The following is a 20856-nucleotide window of genomic DNA, read 5'->3' as shown; positions in this document are numbered from 1 at the left end:
ACGCTTCAAACTATTACAGCTTCTGCCCTTTCTATTACAGCCTGACGCCCTCCCCCACCTTCTGAAGTCTCCCCCAGCACAGCCCTTAACCTACCCCCTGCCTCTAATCTCAATCCTGCTCTTTCAGGAAGTTACGGCTCGATGATCAGAAATCCACGGTCGGCTTTCCTCTCTGTAACTCTGAACCAATAAGCAGCTTCTGATACCCTTACCCTGATGCACCAAGATCAGCTAATCCAGACTGAGGCCTGAACCTGGGATCTCCAGGGTCTGTGCACTAGGCCACACTGACAGCTATCAGCTGTTGCCTCCCCTACCCCCCCATCACAAAGAGTTTCGCCTCTCTGCCTTGTCTTGCCTCAGACATCCATTGAGCTTAGCTTGCTCTCTTGCTCCCTCCTCACTGAGATCTGCTCAGCCGCAGTGTAACATTGGCTGGATTCCTGAGCTAACAATGTGGAAGCTGTAAAGTTAAATCATGTGATACTGAGAGGCTCCAGTCACTCACCTGCCTCCATAGGGATCGTGGTAGTAAGGCTCCCGCCTTTGATAATTGTTGTAGTACCAGTAGTCCTGGTATCGGGGATCGTAGGCAGCGGGGGCAGCGGAGTCAAACCTTTCCCAATGGCTCAGATCTAACATCAAAATACACAACACATGGCATCATTATAAATAACTTGCCCAATGCAGCTCTGCAGCTCAGTAAACAGGCCCAGTGTGCGGGTCGGGGGGGCGGAGAGAGAGAGTTCTCCTTCATCAGACAGAGATCCAAAGGTCCAAGGCACATGGAGAAGAGAAGCTGTTTCTCCCGGTGTCCTGGCCAACAATTCTCCAGATAAAGTAGTTCAAACTTTTTGTAGGACATTGTTGTACACAAATTGACTGCTGCGTTTGTCCACAAAACTGTCACTACTTTATAGTAAAATTCCGTGACACTCTAAAATGTCTCGATGATAAGGCGGAATATCAAACACAAGAATTAATATTACACTACAGTTGAAGCTGGTTAACCCCAGATGTCGGGTAAATCGAACAAAATGCCCGGCCCCGAGTCATTTGTATTCTCAGCTATTTGAAATATGCCAGATAATGTGGATAAAAATCCAGTTAATCCGGACAAAATACTGCGGCTACTCACTCTGTGTCTCGAACAGCTCTATTCAGCCATGAGCGTCTCTGGGATGGAGATGGGAGGAGTCAAATTGTGAGAATGATTGACAGCGGACTCCAGCCATTCACAAGCGGCTCTGGGCTGTCAATCATTGAGGGGGCGCGGAGGAACAGGAAATAAACAAGGGAGGGAATGGGATGAGTCAAATCGTGATTGACTGACAAGCCTGGAGCCATTTGTCAGTGGATGTATTCAATTCAAATACAGCTCCAGTCTGTCAATCACCTCAGAGCCACAATTAATTGGTCCTCATCCCGTCAAATGGGAACAGCAATGGGAGGGAGGAGGTGCTGCCCCCACTCCTCTGCTGGGCAGGAAGAACTTTGGGTAACCTCGGACGGACGCCCCTTAAACTAGACAAAATGGCTTGCCCTGATGAATCCGGCTTAAGTGGCTTCCACTGTATATTACAAAATAGTCACCACACTTCGAAACAATTCTCTGTGAAGCTCTTTGAAACATTGACATATCAAATTTATTACAAGTTGTTTGGTCAAGTTGCAAGTGACCATTTCCTACCTGTATAGTCATGCGGCCTTCTGTAATAATCTGCATAGTAAGCACCGTACCCTGCTCGGCTATTCCTCCAACTGTAGTAATCCTCAGGGTAGCCTTGCCTACGGAAAAAATATCAGCCAGAAATGTGAACCAAGAAACCAGGAGCATTGGTAATTTAGTGACAGAGTGGATTCACTGCAGCAGTCACTGCTGACACTGCATCCACACAGATTCCAGCACAATATGCCGGCTAAGGAGGGGAGACAAGAGGAAAATAAAGCAGGAGACAGAGAAAATGGGGAGAGAAAGAGGGAGAGCGAGACAGAGGGGTAAGAGAGAGAAAGAGGGGAGAGAGAGAGGGGAGTGAAAAACACACACAGACACAGATTAGAGAAAATCTTTCAAACAAAGTGCTTTTGAGAAGCATACATTGAGCTCTAAGGCTGGTGACTTGACTAACCTCGAGCTGGGTCTGTCTGAGCACTGGCTCGCTCGGAGCTGGGGCGACTGGGCCGCTCTCGCTCCTGGTCCGTATACTGACTCCTCTCAGCCTCTTTGTACCCAGCATTGCCTTGATCATATCTGGGATAGCGCGGATCATACATTCGGTATTGGTCATCCTAGAGAAAAGAGCAGTATTAATCGCTACCCAGAGTCACAGCTAACAGCAACAAACATCAAAGTATCATTAACTTCATGCTCTGGCTAAAAGATAAGAACTAAAAGTTCCTGCCAGTCGGTAGCACTCTCGCTTCTGGGTTAGAAAGGTTGTAAGTCGGGGCTCTGAATTCACAGATCAGGTTGACTGAGGCTCCAGCGCAGTGCTGGGGAGTTCTGCATCGTTGGAGATGCTGTTCTTTGGTCAGAACGTTAAAATTGAAGGAAGACTTGAAACAACCTACAACATTTTTGAAAGAGGGAAGGGAGTTTCTCCCAGTGACCTGACCTCCAGATAAATAGGACATTCAACTCGTGGCTGCTTGCGGAACTTTGCTGTGCGCAAAGGAGCTGCCACATTTGCCTCCAAATAACCGTTATACTTGACAGCGATTACTGAGAAGCGCGTTTTGAAAACTTATGAGGCGTTCAAAAAAAACACAATGAGTTATTACCTGGTAGTACGGCTGTCCGCTTCTGTTGTCCACTGCAGGGTAGGGCATTTGCTGGCTGCCTCTGGGCTCCTGGGGAGGGTAAACGGGATAGGACCCTGGGTAGGGCTGCCGAGTGTCCGCACTGTAATCGGGGTAGTTGTAGCCGTAATTGTAAGCGTGTTGCTGAGGGGCGCAGTACACCTGTTGGGGAGTCCGTGCCGGCGGTGGCTGCTGCATGTCTGGCTGCGATGGTGGGCGGGCCACATTGGCAGGGGGCGTCTGAGCCAGAGTAGGAGCCTGCAGCACGGTTTGGGGAAGCCCCGACCCTGGGGGCCCATATCCCGCAGAGGGGAGCAGGCTGCCAGCTAGCACTGGCTGGCCTGCGTCAGTGGTTGTGGCCTGGGCAGAGGGCAGGGGAGCAGTGTGTTGCCCTGTCACTGCAGTGGGCGACTGCTGCACGTCCTTTGTAACCTGTAGATAGAAACCTGGTTTGTCATTAGCTTGTACGCCCTGCGGGTAGCTCTGGAGAACAGCGGGCTGTGGAGCAATCACTGCCGTGCTGGGAAGCGATAGGACATCAGTGGCATTAGTGCTGGCAGAGGGCTCATTAGGCAGTGTCCGAGGCACAGTGAAATCAAGCAGCTCACAATTGACGGATGCCTCGGGCCGGTTATACGGCTGATTCGTTGCATTTTTACCGGGAGCGAATTGATAATTTGAAGCAGCGACGGCCACACTTCTACCCGGACCTGGAGCCTGGCTCAACGGTGGACTAGCGGCCGGGATCTCCGGCAATCCTTCAGCTGGCAGTCTGATGCTGGCTCGGCTGTCGGCGGTTAAATTCAGTGGGCTCGGATCTGGGGGCAACACGCCGCTGGTTCTGACTGAATTGTGAGTGGGATTAACGTGGGGATGGGGTGGGTGCAGACTGGGGTTACTCAGTGGCCCTTGGGGAACAGGAGGGACTGCACCAATGCCGAGTGAACTCGGGATGAACCCCACGACTTTCTCCCCTTCGATTTGGTTTCTTAAAGGCTGGCTTGGTGAGGGAGCCGATGGGTTTGCCAGGGTAGAAGTGTAGCTTTGAAGAGGCTGAGCAAGCAGAACGGGCTGGCTGGGCAGGGCCTCCGTGGCCGAAGGAACCAGCAAGGTTGCGTAGCTGGAACTTGCCTGGGACTTTAGGGCTGGATCTTCGACCACCAGGGGTGGGTTTTCCAAGTTCTCCGAACCTGGGTGGGGGCCCGGCCCGGGTATCCCCAGGGCCGGCGCCAGAAATCTTTGACCCAAACCCTCAAGGCTGCCTTCGTGCTGTAGGCTGGCCTCGGCCCCGGGCTCTCGCACGGCCACGTGGACTGCCGGAGCCGCAGGAGCCAGGACAACACCTCCACAGAAGCTGGGCAGCTCACTCTGTGCCCACAGTGTGGCAGCGGGGCTATCGCATTTCACCCGGACGTTGTTGACCCTGGACGAGGGTCTCTTCTCCGGGGTCTCTGAACCGGTCCGTGGCGGAGGCTGTGTCTGGGCGAGCTGCTCAGCTCCCCCGAGCTCGGGGCAAGGCTGCGGCAGGAACAAGTTCTCCAGGTTGTCCGGTGGTTGCTCCAGGTTCCCGGGGGATGCATCCATGTGACCGGCAGGCTGCGGAGGTCCAGGCCGACGCTCCCGGTTCAGCTCCATTACCATCTTCGCCTGGTCCACTTCGGGGGGCTTGAAGGCCAGCTGCCCGTGTGATCGGACAGGTTCGAATGAGCTGTTGGCGCTGGCTTGGAAGGTCCCGGTGGGCTTCGGTGGACTGGGAGTGGGAGGCTGAGGTGTCTGGGTGTGATATAGGCCTTCGCCTCCCTGAGGGGACGAGTCGATCTGCTCAAAGAAGTGGGCGGAGGAATCTGGGGCGCCCTTTCCGCTTTCCTGCTGGATGAAAGTGCTGGGTGGGGGCGGAGCTGGAGCCAGAGCCCGACGGGAACTGGAGCCGCTGCTGTGGTTGGAATTGATGCTGTCCGATCGGAGTGGGCGAGGATGAGGAGCCAAGTTTGGTTTCTCCAGGTTCGGCACGCCTTCCCGACTCTCGCCTGCCGGCTGTGCTGGCTTCCCAATCCCGGGATGGGCTGGAACCGGGCTATATTTTCTCTAATCTGGGCCCGATCTGGCTCGCTGGGTAAAACCTCCTGATTCTGGATAAAATCCAAATTCTCATTATTTTCAAACTGCAAGCGCTCATCCCTTTGTGATCGACTCCCTCCCGTGCCAGCGTTAGGGTTAGCCCCCAGCTCAGTGCTCCCAGGGAGGTAATTATCGTACTGGCCTGTGGCGTTGGGGAGGAAGCTTGACTGCTCAGCAGACGGTGCCTGGCTGGGCTGCCGCTGTGTATGGATGTTGGGCTGAGCCGAGTTAGGCAAGGGATAAGGTTTAAAGAACGGCACAGAACTGGGTTGAAAAGAATCGGCTGCCAAAGAGTCCGTCCGCTCGGTCCGAAGAGTTTCCTCGTTTTCCACTTCATCTCCTTTGAAGAACATGGAGATGGTCCCTGACTCTGTGTCCACGGGCAACATGCTATCTGCAGGCTGAGCCGCTAACTGCTGCCGATCCTCTAGCCTCTCTCCCCAACTCACAGCATTGCTCTGATATCCAGCTTCAGCTGCTGCCTGGGGCTGGAAGGGTTCGTTGCGAGGGCCGGAAAGCCATGCCTCCGCGCTCCCCAAGTTTGGTTTCAGGCCGTGGTGCTCTTGCGGGATGAAAGCCTCAGATGGCTGCGGCCCACTGTGAAACCCAGGCAGTCTATGCCCATTGGGATCCACCGCTGCAACAGCGGATGCAAATGGCTCCTGTGATGGAGGCTGGTGCTGATCAGCTGGCACCAGATTGTGTGGAGAGGGAAGATGAGCTGGAGAGGAGGACGGGGGATGGGGCTGAGAAACTGAGTAGCTGTTGAAGCTCTGAGTCTGAGGGTCACTGGGCTGAAAGTAATTTTGAACCGAAGGGGGTCGGCTGCCCTGTGCTGGTGCCCACTGAGCGGCGTTTTGCTGCGGGAAGGCTGGTGGTCCAGGGGCAGGGGGTGGGTAAGCCATGGGATCTCTGGCCGGCTCTTGTGCGTACGGGGCTCTGCTCTGGAAAGGGGCGGGCCCCAGGGCCAGGCCAGCATAACTGTTTTCAAGCCCAGCACCCGTGTGAAAATACGACAGCTCTGGGGCCAGGCTGTGGCCAGCTTCCGTGTTGTGGGCTGGGGGGGCCGGGGAGAACTGGCCGCCACTGTTAAACTGTGGCATTAATGGCAGAGGAGCCACCAAGCTGTTGGGCTGATATGGAGGAGTCCCTGATTCGGCTGCATTTGACTGTCCGGGAAATGGTGCTGGGGCACTATGTAAGGCGTTCGTAAACTGGTGAGGGAGCCGGTTTCCATCCTGACGATTTGGGAAGGGAACCGGGAACACTGGAGGGGGCTGACCCGGAGGAAGAGGCCCAGCCTTTGCCGGGTTGGGGAGTGCTGCGCTCTGCCCTGAATGTCCATTTCCAGGTGGGCGCAGACGCCCATGCCCTAGTGGGTCAGTCATGGGCGGCACGGAGGCTGGCGGTGCTGACATGGGCGTGTTGGACCGTCTGAACGGAGAGTTGCGGCGATAGGCATTTGGAGCCCCTCCACTTGGCGGAGGCCCAGCAGCACCTCCGGCCCCTGGAGATGATCTGGGCGGTGGCTGCATCGCTTGGGTTTACAGCAAGGCTATAAAGCTCTTCTTCCCAACTTCGGATCTCAGGGCGGGCTGGTTACAGGACCTATAAGGAGGGAGTCAATCAGTCAGTTACAGTTCTACAAATAAAGAAAAACTCATACAAGTCACATCAGCCGAGACCATAACATTTCATTTGACTTTCGGAAAGTCCGAGCTGCAGGCAAACTGTATAAAGAAAATGTAATCAATAATCTCCAATGCGGATGCATAATAGGATGTCCTCCTGACATGAAAGGCGCTATACAAATGTAATTTTGTGCTGTATTGTAATTTAATGCAGCCAGTAAGTGGTGATGGGTCAAGACTACATTTCTTGCAATTAAGGTAGCTGCAGCACACATGTAATTTTACATAAAATTTATGTTCAAGATTTTTCTTATGCCACTTAATCATTTGCCCCGACTTTGGTGCATGTTTTGGTTTATTCTGAAGCTAGTGTTGACAGCAGCTTTGGTTGAAATTAAATGACTGCATTAGAAGTGTTTGTATACATGTCTGAAGTCAACTGAGCACTGGACAGCTTTCTATTGGCCATCGTACCTGTATCCCAAATGATGTTTAAAAATGTTTCACACATGCAGGTCCGGGATATGACGGACAATAGGCCACATACATATGTGGTGTTGAGATTTAACTACAATAGGTACATCGTTCCCAGTATCTGTTAGCTTAAGGTCTGACACTGAACTGAGGACCCACAAAGGTTAATGGAGTAATGGATTGTAGGGGAGAGGCATTACGAGTTAGGAGGTTGATTAATACAAGTAGTGCAAACTGATATAAATGGTTTTGATAGGAAACTGAATGGGACTCAAGTGATTTAGGCAAGTATACGATTTATAAGGATACGAGTTTTACTGTATAAAGAAGCTAGGTGGCAACACTGAATGAAATCTCAAACTGCAACATACAGTCTTGGGTCACAAATATTAGCAAACGCACACACATACGTACAGTACAGCCCTTTCAGAGAGCACTCAATCTCACCCAGGAGATGCCACCCTAGACTACAAATCGTATATCAACCCCGTCAATCCAGAGCAACAATCGGTTTCAGAGCTCCAGGGCCAAGGAGCAAGGCAAACTAAAATCAACCCACTAAACTATCTTCGCAGTCAAAAACAAAACTTACATTAATTCAGAACTCTTCAATTAATTTCTTAACTGTATGTTTGATTATAGCAGTAAATAATCCAGATACAAATACAGCTCTCATTGAACCAAGCTCTGGGTTGGGGTCAGGAGCGGGACCCATGAATAATAAACCCCTTCCTAAAACGGGGTGTCAAGGGATAGCTGTAACCCCGGCTAAGATCAGTAACTCGACCCAGGGGTCCATTGAGGCTGCGCAGCTCAGATTCACAATGAACATGCTTACTGCTTGCAGCCGCTGTAAACAAAGAGTGAGGAAACAAAGGCAGTCAGCGCAGGCAGCACACAGGAAAATTCCCATTCACATTCCTACTGTGACCTCACAGGCAAAAAGAACAAGAAAAACATTGACTGGAGACATTAGTGGGGAAAAAGAGCCCTTCAGACAACAGAATTAATAGAAAGAAATGGCTCGACCGCAACTGGCTCTGAGTGAACCCACACGTACCAAGAGCGAGTTTCGTTTTAGAACAATGTCGCTGTGATGTTTGAGTCGAGTTTTCTGCAAAACATTGAGCTCCTCCACTGGGGTGAAATCTGGCAAAATGTTACTGGAAATAACAGTGAATTCACAGTAAGACTTGGTACATTGTTAAATTGTGCACGGAAAGTCAATCTGGTGATCAGCAGAACCCCTAAAATCCTGGGTCACTTCTCACAACGTGCTGAGTTACCAATCTAAGCCTGGACAGTGGCTGGGCCATAACTGACCTTAGCGCCTCGTGGTTAGGGGAGGGGATAAAAAGGGTCAATAAGGGGTCTTGCTTTGTGATCACTATTCCGAGATTCTTGTTGAACAGTGAAGGCTTTTTTGGGATGGGGGTGGAGGGAGGAGGCAGACACGGGTGAGGGCAGAATCAGGCTCAGTCGCAATATCTCTAAAGCGAATCACAGCTAAGCCTTGCATGTACATAATGTGCCCTGGGAGAGGTCCCAGAGGCAGACTGGCATCCGTGGAAATAGAGTCAGACACGTCCAGCTGGTGACTGGTATAAAACCTGTCTCTCTAATCTCCTTTGAATTTACTAACAACGTCTGACTACTTGCTCGTGGAGTGCCACTGATCCGCGACATTCCTGCTGGGTCACATACACTGTCAGCGCAGGGAATATTAAATAGTGACATCTTCCCCAGCATCATACCACAACTGTCAGGACTGGTATACCCACTCCCACCCCACGATGCAGCCAGAGAAGAGCAGTTTCACCCACAAAATACACAGTCAATTCATTTATGGTTTCTTCTGTGAAGCACTTTGAGATGTCTCAAAGATGTGATCAGGCGCCATATCAAATGCAAGGATTATTATTATTACTTACAATAAAATGTACACATATATAGCATCTTTCATGTCAGAAGGATGTCTCGAAGCACTTCGCCCTGCTGAAATGTGCACCCAAACAAGAACAAAGGGGGGGTTGGGGGTGGGGGGGGGAAGAAAGCTGAGGGATGGGGGGTGGGTAGAGAAAGATGACCAAAAACGAGGTCAAAGAGGTAAATATTGAGGCATCTCATGTACTATGATTTTAGTTACACACCTTTATTAGATTATTAATGTAAATCCTGTCTGTCTCGTGATTCAGGCGGATGAAAAGGGCCCAGCCGTGTTGTTATTTCAGAGAAACGTGGAGCATTTTCTCCAGGTTTATCCTGCCTTATATTCCCCTCCTCATCACAAATTCACCCTCAAACTGAATTGAAATCAGCCGCTCATTTCATTGTTGTTTATTGAACATGGGTGGCTGGCGCAGATTAGCTGCTGCCTTTGCCTGTATAAAATCACTTTAATTCTAATTAAATCTTGTATAATTATATAATAAAGCCCATCAAAACATATTTTTTTTACTTGACAGACGCTGGAGAATATGCAGGTCATTTTATGCAATAGACAAGATTTGATCCAGCCGTTTTACAGCCTAATTTTAACTCCTCCATCATGTGCACTTCAACACAATAGCAAGCCGCAGTAAGGTCAAGAGCTCTTTCGTTATATGCCACATAAGCAAAGTACAAGATGGCAGTGAAAAGCAATTGCATTACAGCCAGAAACACGTATATGAACTACAGCATTTGCACTCAGTCCACTACCGGTGCCACTGTCATCCAATCCTCACAAGTAGGACCAAACTGCTCCCCATCCATTCCAAATACTCATCAGACAGACCTCTCCCACAACTACACTTCCCAGCACATCTATTCTTCACACACAAGCTGTTACCTGTTCTGTGAAAGACATGATCTCAATTTTACAGCAGACTATCTTATTTGTAAACATAGGTGCGGAGTCACCATCTGTCTGAGGGAGCAGCAGCAAAACCACCTTAACCTGCCACTGCCTCTAATCTTTGAACTTTAGGGGCATTCAAGAACCAGGTCCCACTTACAGTCATGCCCCCCCAGCCCCCCAAAACAAACACACAGAATTATTATCATCAAAAGACAAAGGGAGGTGAGATTTTCTTTTACTATTTAGAGCATGTGGAAAGCACCGTCAAAAGCGCTGGTTGAAGCAGAATCCATAATTGCTTTTGAATGCGAATGAGACAAATACAGTATTTGAAGAGGAAAAATACCAAAGGTAGCTCTTACAGAGCCGACACAGGCACAATGCACTGAAAAGCTGCCTCCTGTGCAGTGAAACTGTCTGATTTGATGATTCCAAGTCTGTAACACGACAATAGAACAATAGTTCATTAGTAGGAGCAGAAACGTGGCCCTTCAAACAATAATTGATGACATTTGCTGACAGGTGCAGAGGCAAGAGCATGTGTTAGGAGCCAACAGTTGCCAGGAGGGACTTTTAAAAAAAAAAACCACAGCATAGGGATGCCGGATATCCTGCAGAATGAGCACTCCAGGATCTGGCCCTCAGCTACCCTGCAAACACGTCGGTTAAATGCTGATGATGCAGAGTCAACATAGGACTTTGCAGCTGGGAAGCTTCCAAAAAAGTGATGAAATCTACAATGCTGATAAAGATTCAACTCCTAAACAACCAGATAATCAAAGTCACCAGGAAGGACCTTTTTGGTTCAAAGAAGATCATTTTCCTGAAACTGTTTCTGTTTCCCGTACACAAAGTGAATGATTAATTTATCCAGAGGATTTTTGATCAGGACACCAGGAGAAACTCCCTTCTCTTTTCCACTAGTTCAGGGGATCTTTTAACGTCAACCTAAACAGGTAAACAGAAGGTTGTGGGTTCCAGTTCCACATCAGGAACTCAAGTAGTCTAAGCTGATACTCCAATGTAATGCAGAGGATATGCTGCATTGTTCGAGGTCCTGTCCTGCAGACAAGACGTTAAAATAGAGCCTATTCTGTTCAGATGGATGTTAAAGATCCCACAGCACTATACGAAAGGACAAGTGAATTCTCCCAATGACCTGGCCAACAATCCCACCTTCATGTCTGTTTGTGGGACATAGTTGTGCGCCAATTGTCCTCTGTATTTGCCCACAAAACACACAAAAACTCTACCGTACAATATATCCTGTGAAGCGTTTTGGGACATCCTCGTGACATGAATGGCCCTAATCCAAATGTAAGGATTATTATCTGAAAGGCAATTCAGCACTCCCCTCAGTACTGTACCCGTGTGACAGCCTAGTCCATGAGCAAAGATCAGATATATAGTAAAGAGTAGGGCATTTAATAGAATGAATATTTTTAGGAAGTGCTGGGTGTATTCTCTGTAAAACATACCCCGCTCACATAGAGATCAAGCTGCAGAAAAAGTCAAGAATCAAGATGTACAATCAAAAATGCGTCTTTGATATACAATACTCAGCTGAGAATGACGCCCACAGGTAAGAATGAGTTACGTTTCACGGCTAAGAATAGGTTACGTTTCCCAGCTGACTTCCCATATTTGTTTTGTTCTCTTTCCCTAACTGAGCAGGGCAGAGGGTGATCGAACACCACATCCTGGGTATCTCTCCCACTCTCCCTGCACTCAGCACACTGCTAGCTGGGAACATCTCATCAGTATATTGGTCTGAATTCTGCCTTTGAATCATTAAAGAGTTAGTACTTTGTCATTTTGACTGTGTTTCAGATACAGTACACTGCAGTTCAAATCACCCCCGCCCGCCCCAGTTTAGAAAGGACCTCAAAACACATCACAGTAATTGTCAAGTGCAGTAACTATTATTATACATAGCTACATCAGCCATCAGGACAGGTAGATCTCGGTATAGAAATTTGCAGCACAAAAGAAGGCCATTTGGCACATCGTGTCTGTGCAGGCTCTTTTAAAGAGCAATCCTTCCCATCCTATTTACCTGCCCTCTCCCTATATCCTTAGTAGTTTACTCCTTCTTAAAATGTTTACAAAGATTTTAAAAAGAAACAGCATAGAAACAGGCCACTCGCCCAAATAGTCCATGCTGATGTTTATACTCCACACGAGTCTTCACCCATTCCTTACTTCCTTCCACACCCCTCATCCCTCATGTGAAGATCTAGCTTCCTCTTGAATTCATCTACACTATTTGCTTCAGGCAGCAAGTTCCACAATCTCACTTCCCTCCCGTGCGTGAAACGGTTCCTCCTAAAACATACAAAAAATCCACATCGGGCAAATCAGGCTGAGCCAGTTCACGAAGCTGGTCACAACAGCTTGCATTTATAGAGCATCTTAGAGCTCTGCATAGTTGCAGGGTTGGACATCGAGTGAGGGAGAAGGTAGAATAGCTAAATCTTAAGGCGGGAATTAAAGCTAAAAGGGGATGAGGCAGGGGACTGAGTGTAGGGGGGCGTAGTGGCTGAAGGCACAGCCTTTGATGGTAGCTCGGAGGGGTTAGGAGACGCATCGCAAAGGGGGTGGACAGGGGAGTGGGATATAAGCAGGTCCATGGTTGGGGCATGAGGGGAATTGCATGCGACAATCTTACACTGTGTGGAGTCAGAAGAGCCTGGCAGGGATGGTTCCAATCAACAACAACAAAATTACATTTATAGAGTGCCTTTCACGTCAGGAGGACGTCCCAAAGCGCTGAAAGATTCCATTCCCACACTGCCACCATCACCCTCTACTTCCCTTTTGAAAGCTTATACGGATTTTGCTTCAACCACTGCTGCCAGCAAGGCATTCCACATCCACCACTCAGTGCGTGAACTCTGCTACCCCTTCCCAATATGCTGCACTGAACTCTCACGCTATACTATGTGCTCAACTGCTACATGAGGCTTGAATAAACAACTCTCTGATGGAGAGATAATATGATCAAATGAACCAAGCGGATGAGTATAACTTATTACCTGGGCAAATAGAAAAGTGCAGCTTCCGCTACAAACATCCCCTCCGCTACAATCCTGTACACACAGTGTGCTCGGCCCCGGGCCTCTCGCGCTGTTTGCTCAACGCTGCTACTGTGGTCGGAGCAGCTCCGCTCGCGCACGCCCGGTGCAGAGTGTTGGAAGTGGCACGAGTGGGAAACCAGCTTCGCCCGGTGCGCAGCCTAAACTAAGCTCCTGTGACAAATTCTTGATATGTACTCGTGGTAAGCACTGTACTATTGATATGAACATTTTTAGTATTTTAAACAAAGCTACACGCTCAGGAAACATATGCCTATAGTTTTTAATTCAGGTTGTTTCACAAAATGCGTCCCTCAATAGTACCAATCAACCCGCCACAATTTTCTGAAGATTTTAAGCAAAGCTCTCCGCAATTTTTGGCAAATATTTCTGCACTTTTCTATTGGCCCAATATCGTAACACGGGACTGAAATAAGAAAAGTAGAAATAAATATAAACTCCATGGTTCAAACCTGGTCAGTAGGTTATGGGTAAAAGCCTCAATAACAGCTTCACACTGAGCTCACAGTCCAGCCGCATGGCTATTTGAGGGACTTTTGCAGTGGGTAAATGGCTACTGTGTTTGCGTATATAAAACACAAGGTACTATACTTGACAATTATTGTAAGCAATCTTTTGATGTAGGAATGCTAAATCTACATTTGCTACTACCCTGCTTGTTTCGATTTTCGGTTAGCCTGAATCTGCCACACTAATGTTCAATGTGCAGAAACACAACATAGGTGAAAACATGTTACAAAAAATTATTCTTCCAATGCATTCTTTCTCACATTATGGTAGCTATGTGCATGTTGAATAATCCTTTGCTTAGAAATTTATAAGCAATCCCATAACATAGTGGTTAGCGCATTTGCCTCCCAATGTGAAAGGCGCTATACAAATGTAATCTTGTTGTTGTTGCTTTGCAAGCGAGGGGACCCGGGTTTGATTTGAGGGTGGAGCGAAACTTTACTCCACACACCTCTATGTTATCTAGTAGTAAGTAGGAAACTGATCGCGAATCGCTTTCCAGGGTAATAATCCCCCTGCCCCCAATAAATAAGTAATAATTTGGTCACTCAATGCACGACTGTTTGTGGGACGTTGCTAGCGTGCAACTGGCTGCCATGTTTCGCCCACAAAATACACAATCAATTCACTTTACAGTATATTCTGTGAAGGGCTTTGAGACGTCTCGAAGACGGGATGAGGCGCTATATCGGTTGCAAAGATTATTATTGTTCTAAACAATACAGAAAAAATTATTCAGTGCATTTCACACAGGATAGGAGTGGGGGGGGTGAGGGCAGTGTGGGGGGGGAGAGGGTAGTGGGGGGTGGAGAGGGCAGTGGGGGGGGGGAGAGGACAGTGGGGGGGGAGAGGGCAATGGGGGGGGGCAGTGGGGGGGGAGGGGGGGGGGAGAGGGCAGTGGGGGGGGAGAGGGCAGTGGTTGGGGGGGAGAGGGCAGTGGGGGGGGGCGTGGGAGAAGGCAGTGGGGAAGGGTAATGGGGGGGAAGAGAGGCTGTGGGGGGGGGAGAGGGCTGTGGGGGGGGAGAGGGCTGGGGGGGGAGAGGGCTGTGGGGGGAAGAGAGAGCTGTGGGGGGGGAAGGGCAGTGGGGGGGAGGGACAGTGGGGGGGGGGACGTAAGGAGAGGGTAGTGGGGGGGGGGGGGGGGAACGTAAGGAGAAGGCAGTGGGAGGGGGGGGGGAGGCCTAACCTCGCGCCGCCGGTTCCTGGCAGCTGTCACCCGGGACCCGCCTCATTCCAGCCCGCGCTCTCCCTGCCTTTACCCTGAAGCGCGGCTGGACCCTCACGGGGGGGGGGGGTGTCTTGCCTGTCGCCAGCCGCTGCCCGGGGGCTGCCGCCAGCGCCCCCCCCCCCCGTGCGCCCGCCTCTCGGACCCTCACCTGACGCCGCTCCGGCAACGCCGCCATCTTCCTCTCGCGATCGGCGACGTGTCCATCGCGACGTCAACGTCAAAGCGGCCGCGCGATTACGCAGAGGCGTAACGTCAAACGGCTACGCGGTGACGTCGGGGGGCGATTGGCACCGTTTGGTCAGCAGTGGGTCTGACACATGGCCATTAATAATAATAATAATAATAATCCTCGCGTTTGATATAGCGCTTTTCACGTCGGGAGGACGTCCCAAAGCGCTTCACAGAACACACTGTAAAGTGAATTGACTGTATATTTGTGGGCGAACGCGGCAGCCAATTGCGCACAGCAATGTCCCACAAACAGTCGTAGGTTGAAAATGACCAATTTATTATTGTTTTTGGTTTTGGAGGGATTATTATTAGGCTCTGTGTGGAGTAAGGAAACTTGCCCAAGGTTTCGCCCTCTGCCTGGAATTGAACTCAGGTCTCTCACTTGCAAAGCGAGTGCTCTAACCACTGAGCTACAGGACTCCACCCATCAACATGGCCCCCACAGCCTTCCCTCCCACTGAGAGACGGGGGAAGGAAGGGGCGTAGAGTCTGCACCGGACGCCCCGTGTGTTCGGCGCAGCAATGATGAGCCGCGCGTTTGCCGAAGCGCCGCGTCACGCTGTTGAGACGCCTCGACGACGACAACAACAACAACAACAAGATTCCATTTACAGAGCGCCTCTCACGTCGGGAGGACGTCCCGAGGCGCTGGACAGTTGGGTCGGGACCCGAGCCTTGGGGGGGGAAATGGTCAGGGTGAGGGGAGGGGAGGGAGGGGGCGAGGAGGGGGGAGATGGTCAGGGTGAGGGGAGGGGAGGGAGGGGGCGAGGAGGGAGGAGATGGTCAGGGTGAGGGGAGTTGAAGGTACGGCCAAAGAGAAAGGTCTTGAGACCGGCCTTGAAGGAGGAAAGGGAGGAAGCGAAGGCGAAGGCACTGGGGATGGAGTTCCAGAGCCTCGGGGCTGAGAGGCTGAAGGCCACCGATGGTAGGGCGGTTGGGGCGGGGGACGTGGAGTAGACCGGAGCCAGAGGAACGGAGGGTACGGGCGGGTAAGTCGGGGGATAGTAGGTCGGAGAGGTAGGAGGGAGCCTCAAAGCACTTCACAGGATTTTACTGTAAACAACAACAACAACAAGATTACATTTGTATGGCGCCTTTCGCGTCGGGTGTGAAAAAACAAAGTGATGCGACCGCAATCAGCAAATAGGGTGGAGCTACCTGTTAGCGGTCATTGCTGTTGCGCAAATTGGCTGCTGCGTTTGCACCCCCCCCAAAAAAAAACACGGTCACTACACCTTCCAGCATACCCTGAGACGTCCTCCAGCTGCAAAAGGTGCTATACTAAATGGAGGGAATAATTTATTTTAATACACTCCGGAATGATATTAATATAATAATAATGCTTGCATTTGATATAGCGCCTTATCATGTCGTCGAGACGTCTCAAAGCGCTTCACAGAAAATACTGTAAAGTGGAGTGACTGTATCTTGTGGCCGAAACGTGGCAGCCAATTGCACGCAACATTGGCTCACAAACAGTCATGGATTGAATGACCACATCATTATTATTTTTGGAGGGATTATCAGCGCCGGAAAGCGATCCAGCAATTGATTAACACTGGGTTCCTACTTACTGCTCGGTAAACAGAGGCGTGTGGAGGAAGGAAACTTGCCCAACGTTTCGCTCCGAAATGAATGAAGGAAAGCAGCATGCACGCCTCCAGGGAGGGAGTGCATATTTCTTTGTAGACACAGGGAAACTTCCACGTCTAGGCGAGAATACATAAGTGGAACTCTTGTCTGGTTTGGTCACTCCCAAGCATTGTGGTGGGTTTCTGCATGTGTTAGACATAACCCAAAAAAAACCTGAGACCGTCACAGAGGGTAGGCTCAATTCTCATGTTTTGTTGCCAAACGCGTCACCTTAGAACAAGCTCAGTCACAAGAAGTCCCTCCCCACCCCCCCGCCAACACCTCTGGAAGGTCCAGGTTGGCTGGTCCATCAGCAAACTGCCTTGGGAGCAATGCGGATTTCTCTGACTTGGTCACTGATTTCAATGTCTTTGCCACCCTCGTGTGGTCAACAGTTAAAAATGCAGCAGAATTGGTTCACCTTTTTTTGCACTCAAACCGTGCAACAACAAGATTAATAATAATAATAATCCTTGCATTTGATATAGCGCTTTTCACGTCGGGAGGGCGTCCCAAAGCGCTTCACAGAACACACTGTAAAGTGAATTGACTATATTTTGTGGGCGAACGCGGCAGCCAATAGCCAATTGCGCACACCAATGTCCCACAAACAGTCGTAGATTGAAAATGACCAATTTATTATTGCTTTGTTTTGGAGGGATTATTAGTGTGGAGCAAGGAAACTTGCCCAAGGTTTCGCCCTCTGCCTGGAATTGAACACAGGTCTCTCGCTTGCAAAGCGAGTGCTCTAACCACTGAGCTACAGGACTCCACATTTGTATAGCACCTTTCACGTACAGCCCTGGATGCTCTCTTCACTCAACGAGGTTCATTCCCCCCGCCCTACCCACCCCATTTGGGTGGTTGGTCTTTCCAATATACCCTGAGATTTCCAGTATTTCAGCCTATTTGCCCCCACTCTCTGGAATTCCATCTCAGAGTCCCTCTAACTCATTCCCTCCCTCACATCCACCTCACCACCCCCCCCCCCCCCCCCCCCAGTCAAATAATATCCTGTGACATTGGTCAACACTCACAAATGAAGAGTAGTTTGGTGAGCGCCAGTGGAATTGCCCCCAGCATGTCAGTACCTTCTGGAGTAGAAACAAAGGGTCCAAAAAAACTCTCGAGGATTCAAAATTGCACTGCAACAGTTGGTCGTGCTCTTGTCAGGAGGTTGTCAGCCTGGCTCAGTTGGTAGCACTTTTGTCTCCGAGTCAGAAGGTTGCGGATTCAAGCCCCACTTCAGAACTTGCTTCTGTTTTGCTTCCTTCAACTCTCGTTTCCTTCAAGTCCCATCTGAAGACCTTCCTCTTTGACAGGGACTTTGTCCACCATCCCACCTCCCTGGATTCCAACCCCTAGCTCGGGTTCAAACCCTTAAGTGTCCAGCGCCTTGGGATGTCCTTCCGACGTGAATGGCGCTATAGAAAATTTTATTTTGTTGTTGTTGTTGCCACTCCAATGTACTACTGGGGGAGTGATGCATTGTCGGAAGTGCCGTCCTTTGGATGAGATGTTAAACCAAGGTCCCATTTTGCCTGTTCGGGTGCATGTTAAACATACCACGGTCAAAAAGAGAAGGGACATGTTTGTATGGCACTGCTATGTGTACATTGGCGGCCACATTTGCCTGGAAATACAGTCTGCAAATTCACAGCAAAATCTTGTGAAGTGCTTTGAGATGTCTTGATGATGTGATAAGGCGCTATGCAAAGATAGCAATTTGAAGGATTATTATGGTGGGTGCAAACCCACAGTCTAGACTGTGAGATCAATATCTTCGAGATGCTTGACATTAAAGGTGTTTTTTTCAAGCGCTCAGATCATTATTACTTATTGTGAAAATTGTTTTTATTGCATTTACAAGAGAGACAGAGATTAATAAAATCTAGGTGCCAGTTGGCAGTTTATTGTAAGACCATTTTACAAAATCAATGATGCAACAATGTGGTCACACTGTGCCATTGCTCTGGGATACGTACGTACATACATACAGACATTTCATTTAGGCTGGTAAACTAAATTGTATTCTCTAGTTTATAAAACGTGACGGAAGAAAACCAACACCGTGCGGAGTGTTTCTCTTTCATTACGACGTGTAACAGTCTCGTTAAAAGTCATTCAGATTTCTGAAACAAAATCTTTTCGCGGTTTTTTTCTTTTCAAAAAAACTTTTTATTTACACGGTTTAACGCAGAAGAAAAGCGTCCTGAATACTCGCTGCAGGGAAGTTAAGTCCCTTTACACACATCTCCTCAAAGAGGCTCCTCGTCTTCGCTAACGCATATTTTGGCAAAGTTACTATAATTCCGTGTCTCGGGAGAAACACTGTGGCACGACTCATCTCCACCCCCCGTCCTCACGTGGGCCATTTAATTGTGACAAATCCCCCCTGCCCCCCCGGCCAGGATGGTGCTAGTCTCCGCTCGGGAAGTGGTCCGTCTCCCTCCCGCAGTATGGTTTCAGAGTCTGTGATATCTAGATATATTTGGGACGTGACGTGTGTGCAAGCGACTGCCAGGATGGTGGAAAGCGAAATGGATGGACCTTTGCCGAGCAAATTCTTATGTTCTGGAGTCCAGCTGCACTGAAAGGTTTGGCGCTGGATTTTTCGGGAGTGACTTTACCATCGGGACAATTTAGTGCAGTGGGAAACGAGGAACGGACACAAAAGGGTTAGTGTTCGCCACGTGTTAAGCCTGATGTTGTGTTACACTACATCGGCCAACAGGAGACAGCATTCCCCTCTCTGGAAACATCCCTTTTTGTTCAGACCTGGACGGCTGCTCTCTCGGACATCATCTAGTGGCGAGGGAGGGATGGCAGTCAATTTATTTCCTGTAAGAAGGGGCTGAACAGTCTGTTAATACTTGTTGAATATATTCTGAGGATGATCTGTCAAGAAGGGGGTGACAGCCACAGGCTTTCCCCCCACCCAGGAATTGTGTTCAACCCATTGGGACCCATGAAGATAGCAAACATCACCTCTATATTATATATATATGTATATATATAAACTGAATATATATTTTCTATACTCCCGCTCGCACCCCACTCACAGTGCTACAGGCTCCCCAAGATACAATTCCCCCAATTTCTCTTCTCTCTTTAAAATAATTTAGCGGCAATACTTTTCTCTGCAGTACTGAAAATAGACGAGACCTTCGCTTACAAACACTGGCTTTTTTTTAAAAAAAAGAAGAGACTCCCAATTGTTTTTTTTTTAAAAATTAAATAATTTCATCCACAAAGTATTAAGACGACAGACATACTTTTAGATACCTTAGATTTGCCTTTAGATTCAGAGTCTGCGTTACTCAGAAGAGTTTTAAACAATACGAGAAGTGGGAATAAGGTTAATGTTAGCCGCTGTAATACTGAAAGACGGCATCGATTTCCAGGCTACTCTGGGTAGATTTCCTGCCCTAAGACATTGTACACAATTTACACCCAATGTGAACACTCACCATCAAACCAGCGCCTATCTTTTTCCGTTGGCCACGAGTGTGTGCGCGCTCACGTGGCGACAAGTGTGAACGCGCCAATAAGAGCGTGCTCAAATATATGTCAACACTCAGCATACCAAGCCGTGTGTGAGTAAATCAGCATGTGGGTGTGTGTGTCTGTGTCACTGGTAGTGTGCACACGTGTGTGTGTGTCTGTGTGTGTCAATGCAAGTGTGCGAGTGTGAGCAAACGCAAGTAACCCTCCCCTCGCCTAAAACATTTTCAACTTATAAATAAATATAAGTCAAACCATTTTTTTCCCCAATAACAATACATTTTTTTTAAAAAATCACAAAGTTTCCTATAAAGTGGATGAACGCGAATAATCTGCCCAAATCTCCTTTACACAGAGCGGAATCTCTGTGGACGGCGGGAGCTCCTCGCTCAGTGCCGGTGGGCTGGGGGTGGGGGTGGGTGGGGTGGGGGAAGGCAACGACTCTCTCTTGCTCGCTCCCGCTGACTGTCCGGGGACACTGCCGAGCTTACGTTACAAACCCAACAGGACACGGGCAGCTGTAACACCAAACCCACGGCTCATAAATAACAAGGCAGCCGTGTCGCTCGCATAAGACTCAACAAAACAAAACGGAACAGAAATAAATACTAAAACAGAAAGAATAAAACACGCTCTCTCTCCACATTTATATTAAAAAACACACTTAATAATCCTTTTCCTTTTGCGAAAAAAAGATTCCTTCAGTCAGAATGTCAACTGCCTGCAGTCTGGGTGGTGGGAGAGGTATTGGAGGGGGTTGGCGGGTGGGGGATGGAGGGGGTGGGGGCAATGGGG

General features: G+C 49.2%; 1 protein-coding gene across 1 annotated transcript in view; it reads right to left on the bottom strand.

The window, feature by feature from the left end:
- sec16a (SEC16 homolog A, endoplasmic reticulum export factor) overlaps window positions 1-14896 on the bottom strand; it is a 37595-nt gene extending 22699 nt beyond the window's left edge. Inside the window, 7 exon segments of the mRNA XM_042337419.1 lie at window positions 509-635; window positions 1691-1788; window positions 2130-2166; window positions 2169-2289; window positions 2782-4841; window positions 4844-6525; window positions 14843-14896. Of these exon segments, the coding sequence (XP_042193353.1) occupies window positions 509-635; window positions 1691-1788; window positions 2130-2166; window positions 2169-2289; window positions 2782-4841; window positions 4844-6452 (4052 nt within the window). The 5' untranslated portion in view covers window positions 6453-6525; window positions 14843-14896.
- Between the last annotated feature and the right edge of the window lie 5960 nt (window positions 14897-20856).

The sequence above is a fragment of the Callorhinchus milii genome, unplaced genomic scaffold (assembly GCF_018977255.1).
Source record: "Callorhinchus milii isolate IMCB2004 unplaced genomic scaffold, IMCB_Cmil_1.0 Scaffold8, whole genome shotgun sequence".
In the NCBI taxonomy this organism is placed as follows: domain Eukaryota; kingdom Metazoa; phylum Chordata; class Chondrichthyes; order Chimaeriformes; family Callorhinchidae; genus Callorhinchus; species Callorhinchus milii.
The sequence above is the reverse complement of the archived record's forward strand: the minus strand, read 5'-3'. Positions and strand labels throughout refer to the sequence as shown.